General features: G+C 39.8%; 1 protein-coding gene across 2 annotated transcripts in view; it reads left to right on the forward strand.

Moving 5' to 3' along the window:
* TMEM165 (transmembrane protein 165) overlaps positions 1-12,036 on the forward strand; it is a 29,300-nt gene extending 17,264 nt beyond the window's left edge. For both annotated transcript variants that reach the window (XM_012641120.1, XM_012641121.1), the window contains exons 2-6: positions 73-298; positions 5,279-5,454; positions 5,929-6,111; positions 10,410-10,515; positions 11,263-12,036. In XM_012641120.1, coding sequence (XP_012496574.1) covers positions 73-298; positions 5,279-5,454; positions 5,929-6,111; positions 10,410-10,515; positions 11,263-11,339 — 768 coding nt within the window. In that variant the 3' untranslated portion in view covers positions 11,340-12,036. The remainder of the gene's footprint in view (positions 1-72; positions 299-5,278; positions 5,455-5,928; positions 6,112-10,409; positions 10,516-11,262) is intronic.
* The last annotated feature ends 4,049 nt before the right edge of the window (positions 12,037-16,085 follow it).

Below are 16,085 nucleotides of genomic sequence, written 5' to 3' on the forward strand. Positions count from 1 at the left end.
ACAAATAAAAGAATTTTAAATAATGATTTTTTTTTCCAAAAAGTAACTGATGTGTATTTTTTTTAATTTCAGAAAGGATTAACGCCACCAGCCCCAGTTCATACCAATAAGGAAGATCCAGCTACTCAGACTAACTTGGGGTTTATCCATGCATTTGTTGCTGCCATATCAGTTATCATTGTATCTGAACTGGGTGACAAGACATTTTTCATAGCAGCCATCATGGCGATGCGCTATAACCGTTTGACCGTGTTGGCTGGCGCGATGCTTGCCTTGGGCCTGATGACGTGCTTATCAGGTGAGTGTGCTCTCACCCAGTGAGTTGCCGAGTCAAAGGGAAAGCATGGTGTGTGGCATTGAGTTGTTGAATCATTCACTTGGTTATATTGGAAATTGGTTTCTGTTCTGGATTTTCATAAACAGCAAATGGTTTCAGTACATAAATTCCTAAAAACCAGGTTACACTTTTTAAATAAGATATTTACCTGTTCAGAACCAAGATACATACTCATTTATTCCCTCGGGTTTTTATCTTTGCTTTTATTCTGTTTCAGCTTTTTTCTTTTCAGTCCAGGTAAATAATATTTATATTCGATATTTTAGAACTAGGACCCAAGAAACCACAGAGAATTGCATGTTTTTCTGTTAAAGGACATTTGGGAAATAATAACTTAGAAGTAATTTTCAGTTTATTGTGTTTTATTAAGCTATTCTTACCCATTATGGTAGAGAGTGAAACGTTCTTAGGCTCCATTTTTGTTACTTTTTGATTTACTACTACTTTATAGACTTTGATTTTTTAAAGAATTAGAGCATAAGAAAGTAAACTTAACACTAAAATAACTGAACAGTCTGGGTACAGTAGCTCATGCCTGTAACCCCAGCACTTTGGGAGGCTGAGGTGGGAAGATCACTTGAGCCCAGGAGTTCGAGGTTCCAGTGAACCATGATCGTGCCATGGCACACCAGCCTGGGCAACAGAGCGAGACCCTCTATCTTAAAAAAAAGAAAAGGAAAAAAAATAACAAAGTTTACTCTCTGATTCTAAAGCCACCCTAAGCCACGTGGTTTGGTGGAATATAGTGAGCTTTCCCCTTAGAGTCAGACCTGGGTTTGAGTGTTGTACTCTGCCGTGAATTAGCCTAATGTTAAGGTGCTTAATAACCCCTCTGAGCTTTAGTTCTCCCATCTGTCAGATGGAGACAATACCTACCTCACAGGGCTATGGTCTGTGTTAATGAGATACTGGAGTTAGAGCGCTCGGTCATTCACCTCCCGTCCCTCAGCATGCCTTAGGTTTATCATGAAAATCATGAAGAACAGAACAGTTTCTATTCTGGCTGCTTGTTCAGGTTCATGTATTTTTAAACATACAAGTGAGTATTTTAATGGTGAAAATCATTTGAATACCTTTCACATTTTGGAAATTAATTATGGGCATTATTCATATTTCACAATAAGAACATGATTTTCTCTTCAGAAGCAAATTTTGGTTATAGGAAATGGGAAAAGTGGAGAGAGTCTGAGATGGCGAAGCCACTATTTGGCATGGGTTTAACGGTATCAGAGAACTGTGAGGCTGAGGCTGGCAGCTGTGAAGGTAACCAGAAGGCTGCCTTCTCTGCCTGTGCCCGTCCCCTGCTCTGGAGCACGGCCCATCAGTTCTCCCCGCCTCTTCTGTGTTCGGTTCCTCGTCCTCAGCTGTCACCTGCTAAGAGTCTCTGCTGTCCACTGGGACCGTGACAGCTCTTCTCACCTGTACTTTCTAAAATAATCTGTATCAGTGGTCTTCAGACCTTTTCTGTGTATGTTCTCTAAAATAATTTTGAAAAACTATATCCAACTCTCACATGAAAGTTGCCTAAAATTTTTCATCTTAAATTTAAGGACTTGTAAATACCTAATTTTTGGCATATTTTGTAAAATAAAACTTATGGTATTTTAAAATATACCCAGTGGAGTCTAAATACCATTAATAATTTGGTATCTATCATCACCATCATTCCATTAAAAAAAAGACAACTCTTTAACAGTTGAAAATTTATGTATTTTCCTCTTACCACAGAATTTTACCCTAATGATTATAAATTTTTGCTTCATAATCTTCTGTGGACTACCCCATCATATTTATTTGCAATAAAAACATGCAAGTAATATAATTGAATTTTAAGATGTTGGAAATTTCCTTTGTTAAGTTTCTAAATGTTAGCTCTATGGATTGAGTTATAGTTATTATTAGTACACAGTTGATCAAAGCCAATATGTCACAAATTTAAATAAACATTTTTTTAAAATTGTAAATCTCTTAATGAGATGTAAATACCTCTCTTAATGAGATCTTCTTAAATTAGTTTACGTGCCCATGAATGACTACTACTTACTGCTAGAATGAAGTAGGGTTTTGCATTAACACTGAAGCTTTTTTTAAAAAAATAGCCATAAGGGGGGGATGTCTTTGCTGCCCAGAAAAAAGACAGGTGTGAGAGCTGAGAAATTTTATTCACATAAATAAGTAGATGGGAAGGAATTTTGTTACAGCCGTGTCTCCAAGTTCAGAACTCTTCTGAGTTAACGTGCTAAAAATCACATACTGGTCTCTCACCAAAAGTGATTTTTAATGACTTAACAGCTGACAGCTCAGTGAGATCTTCTGTTGATTTTACTGAGCAAAAATTAGAAACCATCAAGTATCTACCAAAAGTTTTTCTAAAATATATCAAATGAATATTCTCATACATGTTGGTCTTTTACTTAAAATTATAGAAGTTCCTTGTTAAATTATTTAGAAATTGTTGAAAAAATTGGAATATTATTAATTTTAGTGTGCCTACCTTTCCCAATAAAGTGTTTGAATGGCAGAAGAAAGGCTCCAAAGAAAGAGGAAATAGGGGGACAGTAACCAAGGGAAGAAGAAACAAAGTTCTGATGCCAGATAGGGGTTTGTTCAATATAGAGTTGTCAGAGCAGAAAAGGCAAGATTGTAAGTGTCACTAAATAACATTTTTTTTTTAATTTTTAAAAACATTTTATGGAAATATTTAAATTTACAAAGCTGCAAAAACAAAATAGTACAAGGAACACCTGTGTACATTTTGTCCAGATTCACCTGTTGTTAACATTTTACCCTATTTGCTTTAGCATTTGTGTTGGACCTATCTAAATAAATTTTATATATATGTATACACATAATTTAAATATCTGCAGACATCGTGTGCATATAATTTATAAATTATAGATAGTATGTACATATACATACATATTTTAGCTATATTGATACTTTATCAACCATATTTTAATTTTGTCAATTGACCTAATAATATCCTTTATAGCAGTGTTTTACCCATCCAGTACAGGATCCAGTCCAGATCATGTATTGCATTCAGTTACTCTCTTTTTAGTCTTTTAATCTGAAGTATTTCCCTAGCCTTTTAAAATGTGTTTTATGACATCAACATTTTTTGGAGAATGTAGTGTCCTCCACCTCCCCCAGTGGACTGTTCCTCGTTTTGTGTTTGTCCGGTATTTCCTTTTTCACCTTGAGGCTATGCATTCTTGACTGGAAAACTGCACAGGTGATTTTGTGTCCCTTTAAGAGTGTCCCATCTGGAAGCATATGATGTCCATTTATCCCTCCTTGATAATGTTAATTTTGATCACCCAATGAAAATTTCTCCTGTATGCTGTCTTTGTCTTCCCTTGCAACTGATATGCAATCTGTAGGGAGGTACTCTGAGATGGTATAAATACCCTATTCCTCATCAGCATTTCCCCGTAGATTTAGCATCAATTGATGATCTAAACCTTCCCTTGATGTTTGCAAAATGACTGTCTAGTTCCAGGACTTCTTCCAGGTTTACCACTGAGCCTTGGCATTCTACCATAAGCAAGAGCTCTCCTCTTCTCATTCGTCTATTTGCTGCCAGTGTAGACAAATTCATTCCTTTTTTCAGTGGTTTATAATTAACTGTTTAACTGTTGTGTTGATTAAATTATTCCAGATTGGGCTAGTGGCAGCTTCTCCCAGCTGCCTCCTGAGTCCTTGTGACATGCTGCCATCATTTGTCTTTGCTCTTTCTTACTTTCTGGTATAACAGGATAATGCAGGTTTGTCTTGTAACCTGTTCTGCCCAGTCCTGAAATTGGCCATTTCTCTGAGAAGCCTTGAGGAGCCTTTTAGTGGAGAACGGTATTAAAACCCAAGATCTGGGTGCAGGGTGGGCTCATTGTTACTAAGATGTCTTTGCGTCTTGGCCTTTTGAGCACACAGAGCTATAACATACATATGCGTGTATCATGTGTGTACACACATATATTATGTACAAACATACATAAATATATTATTCAAATGTAGATATGCACACAAGCATAGGTTTGCTACATTTCTAAACATGATTGTAAAATCTGATTTTGTAATGTAGCAGGGAATAGTTTACGTATGCATTTATACATTTGATGTTCAGGCAGATTTATAAGTGTACTCATTTTATAAAACGCTGGCGAAGAGTAATTGCATTTATTACAGGTATGGTCCTCTGGCCCTGACATCATTTGTAAGTTTTAATTACTGATGCACTTGGTTTCACAGTTAGGGTTTGCATTCTTGATGTAGTTCTAAGGATCATTTTTTTATAACTTAACACAACTGTCTTTCCTTATCAATAGGAAGGAATACTACTGAATAATTTGGAGTCTGTTGTGAACATTATTTTAATGTATGTATAAGGAATTTTTAGTTTTCTTTCATAAGATATACTTATTTTAAATAGTTACAAAGGAGTAGAATTTGAATCATGCTATATAAGAGTCTTGTCATGATTCTTCAGCATATTGGTTTGTAATTTAAAGGTTTGTGAGGAAGAAATGTCACCTACATATTGGAAGTGGTGTAGCTTCCAGGTTATAAAATTCTGGGCTCTTTAGAGGGCATCAGAGCCACCCTTCTACCTCAAGCACCATGCCCGGCAACAACGTAAGTGGCAAGCGAGCCCCGGCTGGACATGCCTGGAAGGGAGTTCAGTATCTTCTTTAAGGTCTCTGAGGAAGACATGCCATGTTCAACAGGACCATTGGTTTCTTGGTAAGCTGTGTTAGCTCCTTGGCTACACCTACGAGTTCAATATTGGTAGAAGGGAAAGTGGTGGAATTATTTAAGGTTATTACATATTAGATTAATTCTAACATGAACCATTTCTCCCTTAGTATAAATTGTGATTTCTGAAGTTCTTTGGTTGGTTGTGATACACGCTGAGTAACAAACACACTCTTGAATTTCTTCCAGTGTTGTTCGGCTACGCCACCACAGTCATCCCCAGGGTGTACACGTACTACGTTTCAACTGCATTGTTCGCCATTTTTGGCATTAGAATGCTTCGGGAAGGCTTAAAGATGAGCCCTGATGAGGGTCAAGAGGAACTGGAAGAAGTTCAAGCAGAACTGAAGAAGAAAGATGAAGAAGTAAGTCCTAGCATGGCCACACCTGAGGGATATGTGTGGACTACACAAAAACAGCTTATTTTGCTTAGTGCCTATTCTCACAGCTGGCTGCAGTACGACTGGGTTAACATGAATGTGGTAGAAGGAAGCTGAGAGATTAATACTGAACACAGGCAGTCGGATTTTCTAGATGGATTATAGGCTCCTGAAAAACAGCAACTGTGTTGTGTAATTTTACGTGTTTCTTCCATAGCATCTGGGACAGTAAGTGATCAGTAAATAATGTTTGTTTTGTTGGGGAGGAATGGAAGCATTGAGAATATTGCATTTGTTGCTTTGTGAGACCAGTGGTTCAGAAGGGAAGTTTGGGGTCACATAAATTTAGTTTCTGTGGAGCATATTCCATAGAATTTAAACACTTTTAAAAAGAAAGATTAAGTGATTTTGCACAGTTTTGATTTGCTTCCTGGGATTAATGTCGTTTTTTTATTTTAGTTTCAACGAACCAAACTCTTGAATGGACCAGGAGATGTTGAAACGGGTACAAGCACAACGATACCTCAGAAGAAGTGGCTGCATTTTATTTCACCCATTTTTGTTCAAGCACTTACGTTAACATTCTTAGCAGAATGGGGCGATCGCTCTCAACTAACTACAATTGTTTTGGCAGCTAGAGAGGTGAGTGACATTTGAGAGAAGACTTGTTTTGTATTAAAACTAAACGTAATTAATGTTAACTTTGCTCCAGAAAATACTGGACAATGTCAGGGTGGGCCAAGACATCTTTCGTGTGCTGACTGTTTTACATCTGATAATCCCGCTGCTCTAAAATTGACCTTCTCCCAGGTTCTGCTACCAGTCGGATAAAATTCTTGTATCCAAACTTAATTGGTTTCTTTTCACTCATCTTTCTGACTTCTTTTCCCTTTGGTTTTGTCAAAAAGTTGCTGGGGCAGTTGTTTTCTTGGCTTGGTTTTCTTATCTCACAACTTCCCTTCGTGTAGTTGTTGAGAAGTATAAATTGGCATAATACTGAAGCCTTAAAAGTGTATAACTTTTGGCTCTTCTGTTATACTAAAGAAATAACTGAGTGTTGCACAGGCTACTTATAAAATAATTATTGCAACTTAGTGGAAGTGTAAAAATACCCTGTTTGGCAAAAGAGAATTGGTTCACTTATTTACAAATTTCTGTGTAGCTCTTGGAATGTTGTACTTTTCAACATCGTTTTAATGACTTGGAGAAATTTTTAAAGGTTTACTTTTAAAATATAAAATGAACAAAAGACTTTCAGAAATCAGAGCGTTTGCAGTGCTTATCTTTGAGTACTGCCATTATGGATGACTGGTTTGTTTCTGTATAGAAAATTTGTGTTCAGTCTTCAGATCATCTCATCGTAGCCTTTACAGACAGACAGAACCTGAGGCCTGGGCAGATTGGGTGACTCGTCCGAGGACATAAGCTGGCTGGTAGCAGGGCAAGCACCGGACTCAGGGCTGTCTGCCTTGCAGCCTTTCTACTTACCTTGTTCGTAGTTCTGAAATGCCACTTGTTTAAAAGACCCCTATCGGTGGTTTCTCTTTCACTCTTTCTTCCTTTGGAGGGGAATGGTAAAGTGTTGTGTGGGGCGTCTGCCATCGGTCACGAAGACTTACGAGGCTTTACCGAGGCGGCGGTTGGGTAATAGAGCGCTGCTGCGGCTGCTTTTCAGGCCCCTGATCTTAACTAATACATTTCGTATCTGTTTTGATATCACATTGTACTGTTTTTATCAGATTGAAATTGTTTCTAACTCCTCGGAAAGTTTCTTAACGTAGGCTGGAGTTTGAGGGCCAGGACTAAGATAGTTGGGAAAGGCTATTTTGTCAGAGAAGCCTCAGAAATGCTGTATTTTGGGAAAAAATGGAACTTTTTCATTTGATTTCCATAAAACAAACTTTCTTTTAAAATGTCACTTTAATGGCTATCCCATATATCCTCCTTGATTTCTGGCCTTTTGTTGGCTTTCAGATGGCCAGAACTGGGACTTGAAAGTAGGTGGCCATTTGTTGTGGTGCCGCTGGGGCGAGCTGCTGTGAGGCAGAATCATGTGTTTGTTTTCTTTCAGTGCATTTTTCTGTTCTGGGGAGTTTTTTGAGACAGGTCTCTGTTGCCTGGGCTGGAGTGCAGTGGATCACAGCTCACGGCAACCTCAAACTCCTGGGCTCAGGTGACCCTCCTGCCTGGGCCTCCCAAGGTGCTAGGATTACTGGTGTGAGCCACGGCACCCGGCCTTCCATTTTCTGACACGCTCTTCCGTGTGGCGTAGAGTGACCTGTGGAAGGCACAGGGCTTCCCTGTCTACGAGACACCTGGTTTGGCGTGGCGCGTGCTAACTGGGCTCGGGCATCCTGCCGCGTCACCGCATCGCTGCACCTCCCTGAGGTCCCTCACCCGAGAATGGGGATGACCTTCCTCGTAAGTTGTTCTGCGAATGAAATCAGATAACGCGAGCAGCGCAGGCGCGGTTCCACCCTGCACGGTGTTGGCCGGCCTTCGCACCACTAGTGCCGCGGGTGCGGTTCGTGAGCTCTTAAAGGGCAGAACTGAATGCTGTGCCTCTTTTTGTTTCCTTAATATTCCTACTTTTGTGCGTATTTTTTTGTATGAACCATGCAGTAGTCTAGTCCATTTTAATCTGCAATTTTATCTCCGCTTTCAACATGATTTAATGTTCCCAGGTTGGATTTCAGAGAATCCTGGTGTCCTCTCAGATGTTAGTGGGTACAAGGCCAATAGAGGAGGAAGGGGAAAGGAGAAGTTTCAAATAAATTTGGCAAATAATTTACCTGTTTTTTAAGATTCAGTACACAGTTAACAAAGACTCTGAAAAATCTTGTATTAAAGGTACTATTTTATTTACAATACTGATTTTTCAAGTATCACTTTCAGATAGAATGAAACCATCTTGGGGTAGCAGTTTTAGAAATTATAATACACAAATAGGCTGTAATCCCAACACTTCCGGAGGCCAAGGCAGGAGGATCTCCTGAGGCCAGGAGTTCAAGACCAGCCTAGGCAATGTAGCAAGACCCTGTCTCTAAAAAAAAAAAAAAACAGCTGGGCGTGGTGGCTCACACCTATAATCCCAGCTACTTGGGAGGCCGAGGCAGGAGGATTGCTTCAGCCCAGGAGTTCAAGGTTGCAGTGAACCGTGATTATGCTACTGCATTCCAGCTTGGGCAACAGAGCGAACTCCTGTCTCTAAAAAAAACCCCCAAAAACACACAAATAGAATTTGGGAAGCATAGTCCCACTCTTCCATTCCTTACAGTAGATGCTTCGAACCGTTTCCGTTTCTTCAGCCTCTGCGGCCGCCACCTCCTCCTCCCCCGAGAGCAGCAGCAGTTCCCTTTCTGCATTCCCACCCACCACAGTAGCAGTCCGCTCCCTCTCCTGAGTCCTAGTGCTCAGCCCGTCCTGTATGTTCCTCTTTGTAGTAAGCTTAAATGTCTGCCTTTTCTCCCAGCTCAGTTTTGTAAGCATTTTTAGTCTGAAAATGTTTTCTCATCTTTAAAAAAAAAAAAAAACCCTTTTCCTTACTTCAGCTTCTCTTCCGAACACCCCTTCCCTCCTCCTGCAGTCTGGAAGGCGCGGCTGTGCTGGGACAAGCTCCGATCCCTGCGCAGAGCCCGCGCGATCCCGCGTCCGTGTCGCCGATTCGGTGCTTGCAGTTCACTGCGGCCATTGCTGGTGCCTGCCGGGCCGCTCCTCCTCTGGCAGCCCTTGAACGCTGCCTTCTCTCCCAGGGTGTCACATCCGATCCCAAGTTTATTCACCGTCCGATTCAGCTGACTCTTGAGCTTCTCCACTTTAACTCCTGCTGGCGCCTATAAACCCCGTCTCCACTGCGTCTGCCTTTCATCACATTGGCCTGACCGCAGTTCATCATGGGGAGAAACCCGAGGGTCAGGCCTCATTTTCCTTCCCTACCACCATCATTTGCATTTGTCGTGGAGGCATGTGACCTACGCCTCCTCACTTTCTCTCAGATTCATCTGCTCTTCCCCGCCTAGTCGCCCACCCGCCTGCAGGCCGCAGTTGCTTCTCACCAGGGCTGCTGTGCAGGGTTCCACTCGGGCACCCTGCTCTCAGTCTTGGTTCCTTCTTTCCACTAGACTTTCAAAGCCTAAATCTCTTCTGTCACTCCCCAGCTAGAAACCAGCCAGTGTCCCGGGACAGAATAGTTCACGGGGTCTGTCAGGACCTGCCTCGCACCCACCTGGAGGGACTCTTCGGTTCTCTGTAGAGACGGCGAAAGTCCTCCACAGTTGGTTGTCTCACTTTTTGGCCTGTTGCTTCCTACTTAACCATGTTCCTTCCCCCACAAAACAAAGTTGCATCCTCTCGCTAACTCCTGCTTGTTCTTTCAGAGCTGTCTTTTCTGGAAAACCTTAACTGACGCTCCCCTCCCCCAGTCTGAGTGCCTCCTTTGCCCCGGCAGCAGCTTACCGGACAAATCTTTGTCCCAGGCGGCGTTGGGCTAAAGCACTGAGGACACGGTGGGGAGCAGGGAGGCAGGTTTCCGTTCTCGGGAAGCGTAGTCACACCATACCGTGAAGGTTTGCTTACTCTGTCAACCGCTACCTTAGGGAACAGATGTCTGGCTTTGCTCTCCCTGGCGCTTGTCACATGAGTGCTAAATACTGCCTGTGCATGAAGTTTAGTAACTGCTAAAAGGTTTAATTAGCTTGATTTCATCAGGATTATTTTGACTTTCCAAATTGATTTTTTTCAACTTTTAGGTCTAGTCTTAGTTATAACTGGTACGTACTCCTTTAAGCAGCTTACACCTTTCATAAATTTATTATACACCTGAATTTTTACAAGTTTTGCTTTTTATTGACCTCTATTTTTAGTGCTTCTTAATTTTTACCTTTCTCAAGTAGCGGTTTCAAATTTGGTTTTAAATTAATGCCAGTTCCACTTGCTCCCAGGACCCCTGCGGCGTGGCAGTGGGCGGAACCGTGGGGCACTGCTTGTGCACGGGACTGGCAGTGATTGGGGGGAGGATGATCGCACAAAAAATCTCCGTCAGAACCGGTAAGTCTGTTTTTAAATTACAAAGCAAACACCATTTAACTTTTTAGAATCACAGAGATTAGAAAAAGGGCATTAGCTTTAAGTTGTTACTTCTAAAGGATACCTGGTCTTTATAATTATCATTTCTGAGGGTATTACCCCTGGCACTGCAAACATGTGCTGTTTTTCCCAGGTGTATAAGTTGGTAAAACACAAATTCAATTCATCTAAAAGCATTATTGAATTCATAGTACCTTTTTAGTACATACTGTCTTAGCCTGTAAAATAGTCATCACGTGGAAATACGAGAAAGTTTTGGCCTTAAAATACATCTTGTATGTAAGACTGGGACTCTTAGGTGGAGACCATGTGTACTGATTCTGAAAATTTCCTGTGGCGCTATCAGTGTTAGGTCTAAAGATGGAATAAGAGTCTCAGAGGTTTCTGAACATTCTCATTTATAACTGGATGTTAGGATTAGTTCCAGTTCCACTGCTGCTTCTGAGCAGCACTGTCTCAATTTAATATAATAATCCTGTCATTTCACAATACAGGGCTAGAGAAGAAACCGATTCTCCCTGTTCGGAGTCAAGCATGTTAATTGCTGTTCTTTGGGGTTAAATGGGGTTTGAATGGTTTTGTTTTCAACATTAGTTTACTAGATTGGAAGAAGAATAGGCCACCTCATTGGCTCCCTCATAGTTTGGTACAGTATCAAGGTATAGGAAAATTTTGCAATATTTGACTTTTATCTTTTTTCTCTTCCAGTGACAATCATAGGAGGCATCGTTTTTTTGGCATTTGCATTTTCTGCACTATTTATAAGTCCCGATTCTGGTTTTTAACAAGCTATTCCTCTGTAATTAGTTTAAGATAGGTAACTGTACATAGTGTACATTACAACTAAAAGTGATGGAAACACTGTATTTTGTAGCATTAGTTTGTGAGTTTGACCCATTTAATGAAAGTATCATGTCTAAAGAGATAATCATTGATTCTATTTGTAACATGGGTTTTTAAAAGAAACCTGACTTCTAAGTGGATTTTTCTTCTCTCCAGCATAATTATGTGAATACGGTCCCCATTTCTGTTTGGTAGATACAGAACCATTGTGCGGTGGGGTCTGTCACTCGACTTTCTTTCAGCACCGACCCCTTTTTAAGGAATATAAATTTTCTCCTTGATCACTTAGGCGTTTAACATTTTTCTTGGGGAAAGAATGAATTAATTTCTGTTGCTAAAACATTTCCCTGAGCCAGCAAACAGTAATTTAATCATCAGTCTTTTCAAAATTGGGTTCTTTGTTTTAAAAAAAGAGGGACAAATATGACATTACTGTTACTATGACACAACAAGAACTGTCTGCAAGGTCCATCCTTCCTCTTTTTTTTTTTTTAATTGGGTAGGACACCCAATATAAAAACAGTCAATATTTGACAATGTGGGATTACCAAATTAAAAGAGAATACTATGAATGTATTCATATTTTTTCTATGTTGGATAAACAGTGTAACAATGTAAATAAAAGTGGTATGACCAGTGCTTGTTTTTTCCTTGTGTGTTATACGAGTTCGTAACTTTCTAATTTGTCAAAATAGTATTAACATTAATATAGTAAATATTTGAGATACACCTAAAGTAGCTAAACAGGAGCCAGGCATTGTTCTAAAGCACTGCCTAACCTTCACAGTTCTATGAGGTAGTTAGTAGGTAACATAAGGTTAAAAACAGAAAGAAAAAGGGGAACCTCACCCAAGGTTACACGGCAGAGCAGAGGCAAACGAGACAGTTTAATTCCAGAGCCTAAGATCGTTCGTTATGCTAAGACTACCTCATTTTCTCATAGCAACTTTTAAGAAATGACTGTTATTTAAGTATATTCTAACTTGACTACTCCTCTACCCAGGCAGCATGACAGCTACTGTCTGCCAGCTTGGTATGTTCTGGAATCATATGCAGTAACACTGACATTAACAGCCTCTTTGAAAGCGGAAGGACAGTTCTGTAAGAACATCCACATGTTCTTGTGTGAAGGGCAATAGTAGACCCAGAGCAATTCAGGTTTACTGAGCTACAGCAAAGATCCACAGTGTAATCTGAGGAGATTGTGAGGAACCCAGCACCGTCAATGCAGCCACTGTCCTGCATGGTCACTCTAAGGAGAGGTGGCTGCTGTTGTGAAGAGATGCAAAAGAGGTCCTCAGCTAGTCAGTAGCTTTAAAATGTCGAGTTGGGGCCAGGTGGCTCACACACTCAGAGTGCCCAGGCAGGAAGATCGCTTGAGCTCAGGAGACCAGCCTGAGCAAGAGCGAGACCCCATTTCTACTAAAAAAAAAAAAAATAGAAAAAATTAGCCTGGCACAGTTGTGCATGCCTGTAGTCCCAGCTACTGGGGAGGCTGCGGCAGGAGCATCGCTTGAGCCCAGGAGCAGGAGTTTGAGGTTGCTCCAGCCTGGGCAACATAGCAAGACTGTCTCAAAAAAACACAAAACATGTTTGAGTTAGAAGTAGCACATACTGATGAAGGAAAAAAGGTCATTTTTGGAAACTTTTAAGGAAGTCTGTGGAAAAACACATGAATTAAGATAAAGCACTTCAGAGAAATCCCAGGTTCAGTCCACACACCAACACCTTCATGCTCTGTGGTTGGACACCCAGAGTAGTGCCTTACCTTATTACAACCAGAGAGAGGGAGGAATTATCATTAATACGTCTTTTCTTGGTCAGAAAGGAGAATTCCTCGTAGAAAGTAGCTGGTACCAGCACAGCCTAAATGCAGCAGTTCGGGGACCCGGGGCCCAGTACCGGCTGATGATGTGCGTAGCAGCATGGCTACCCGAGGCACCACAGCGATGCAGCAGGACATAACTCCTTTGAGAAAATTTGGTGATTCAGACCTACAGAGGTAAAAGTGCCTAAGGCAGTTAGGCTCCACTGTTGAATAAAAGAAAGGAAAATATCATTGGTAGTGATTTTAAAATATTTAATAGTCTTTAAAATCCAAAATAATGTGATTCTTACAAGTTATGTGCCACATGAAGCAGGTGTTATTTTTTGAGAAATGCAGGTGATACTGAAAAACATTATATAACACTGAGGTATTTTTTTATTTTTAAAACTGAAGAAGGAAACAAAGTCTAGTTCTAATTATTTTTACATTTACAAAACAAAACAATGCTACTGCTTGGCTCTTTTGCTATAATTTTAGGTTCTGAATACATTACAAGGGTCTATGGGAAAGAGCATTATAATAATAGTACATGTAGTTTTTAAAAGCTATGCACATCAAACCTGGAAAAACGGTCATACAGCAAGAGCAGAGTGGAGGTAGGCTAGTACACGTTTTGACTTTCTTCTCAAAGGATAGCTTTGAAAAACAAGTGTAACCAATTGTTACACCAAATTAAAATGGCAATATTAAATTGGTAACAAAATGATCCACATATCTTATACAATATTGTATTTCCAAACACGAAAATCAGCTCATAAAAACCAGAGAACCTAATATAGCACCATTGAAACCATTCCTTATCCCTCATGCTTTATGTAATTTAGGATTTTGGCAGAAGACAACACCTGAAAAATGTCAGTCTCATTTTTATAAATCAATTTGGATTTCAATGAAATGTTTGCTTTAGGAAAAAGTATTCTTATCTCAAGATCAGTTAGCCATTTATAGCTCCACTGTTTTGGAAGTAAGAATGATGGGCTACATCTACTTTTAAATTTAAAACCAAGAACCAAGCAGTAAGGACAGCAATGTCAAGAATATCACATTAAGAACCACACAGAACATTGGAAAGAATTTGGTGCATGTTTTTACAACTACCAACTGATGTCAACAATTAAAAATGTACAAAGAAAAAACTTTTTTGCACTAACTGGTTTCAGTACAGCACTGAATTTAACTCATCTTTGGGCTTCAACTTTACATAGAGTGAATATGAAAGTGCCATACTGAGGCCCTTCTCCAACTTACAACGCCATAGTAAAATAAATTTCAAAACAATTCTAGAATGGTCTAAATTATACCTGTTCTGGCTGACATAATATTTAAAAGACATTTTCTGGCCAATGTTTTACTTGAAGATGATTGTCTAGTTTTACAGTATATCAATTTGAAGATAACACAGCTTTTCCCACATTTTAACTTCTTAGCACTGGCACGACCATTGCCAGCAGTGAACTTGTACCAGTCCAGGCCAACTCAAAAACATTAAAAACATCTGAATGTCATTTTTTAAAGCGATGTCACAGTTTGTTTCCTCAGAAATTTATTTGACATCATTATCTTCACCTCAAGAGTTAAGAAACATTTTTTACATCATTAAATCCAACTTGTGACTGACATGATTTAATTACCATTCTCTAAGCTGTGTGCTGTACCCAGCTTGTGGGACCCCAGCGCTTCCCAGGGAATCCCATGCGTGTGAACAAGAAGGATCCTCGAATGTCTGGGCTTCACATGTTCCGTCACTGCTCTACTGGCAGTGCTGTATGTGGAGGTTTTGTTACATTTTTTGAAGGACCAAAGAACGCTACACTATATTAAAGACAGCAAACATTTTTTGTAGAAGTTTTCAGTGTGTATACACTGTTCCACCTATATTTACGGACTTTAAATGGACTTTAGTAAGGATATGATAATGACAGCCATTAAAAGATGCTGTTTGTTTTGCTAACATTTCCCAAAATGGGCAAAACAGAGGCAACATGTGCCACTGGCTGTCCTACTGGCCTTTGGCTGTGTTGGGGAAGTCATCACACAAAAAGTGCCCATAAAATAGAGAAGGCAGCAGGTGAAACTAGAAAAAGGTCGGAGCTATGTGAAGCAGATCTGAAAGGAGTTACCTTTATAAATTTTTTCTTAAATGAGTTGAGAACAGGAAGGAAGTGCAGGGACATCTGGCTTTGGGCCCTCCACTGGGGTCCTGATGTAGAACAGATTCAGACTGTCCATGAGGCATCATGAGGGCTAACAACTGTACCCCAGATAAGAGCCAGTTCTCTAAGATTACAATGCAACACAGAAAACAAACCACAAATTAAATACATGACACTGAAATCACTTGGATGAGAAAACACAAAGATATTTAAAAATATAAATAAATACATTTAGACATTTTTATTCAAGAAACCCAGAGAACTGCTTTCAAAGCAATTACTTCTTTCAACCACCTTCTAAGTTCCTTCTTAAATACTTACTATTTTGATTGTCACTTAACGCAGCACCTCAGTGTTTGCTGGTGGTGGTGATGGAATTTCACTTAATAGTCTCTCCATAAACTGTACCCTATCTCACTAGAGAATGCTGCTCTGGGAAAACCCAGGTAGCTTACAAATTATTGTAAAACACTCAAAACAAAACCTACAAAGTATTATTTTTTATTTAAGAAAAACAAGGAATGTAGTGTTAAGACATGGGGAAAAAAAACTATGCAAAACAGTCACATGGAAAGAAAGTATTTTAATTTTTAAATATCCAAGTTTGCTTAATTTCTTTTGAGTTCAACACTTTTAAATATCCTGAATTAATAACTGTACCAACAAAATTCATCCCCAGTGTTTCCACGGGAGACATTAAAATAAGA

The sequence above is a fragment of the Propithecus coquereli genome, unplaced genomic scaffold (genome assembly GCF_000956105.1).
Source record: "Propithecus coquereli isolate 6110/MARCELLA unplaced genomic scaffold, Pcoq_1.0 Scaffold162, whole genome shotgun sequence".
Taxonomy (NCBI): Eukaryota; Metazoa; Chordata; class Mammalia; order Primates; family Indriidae; genus Propithecus; species Propithecus coquereli.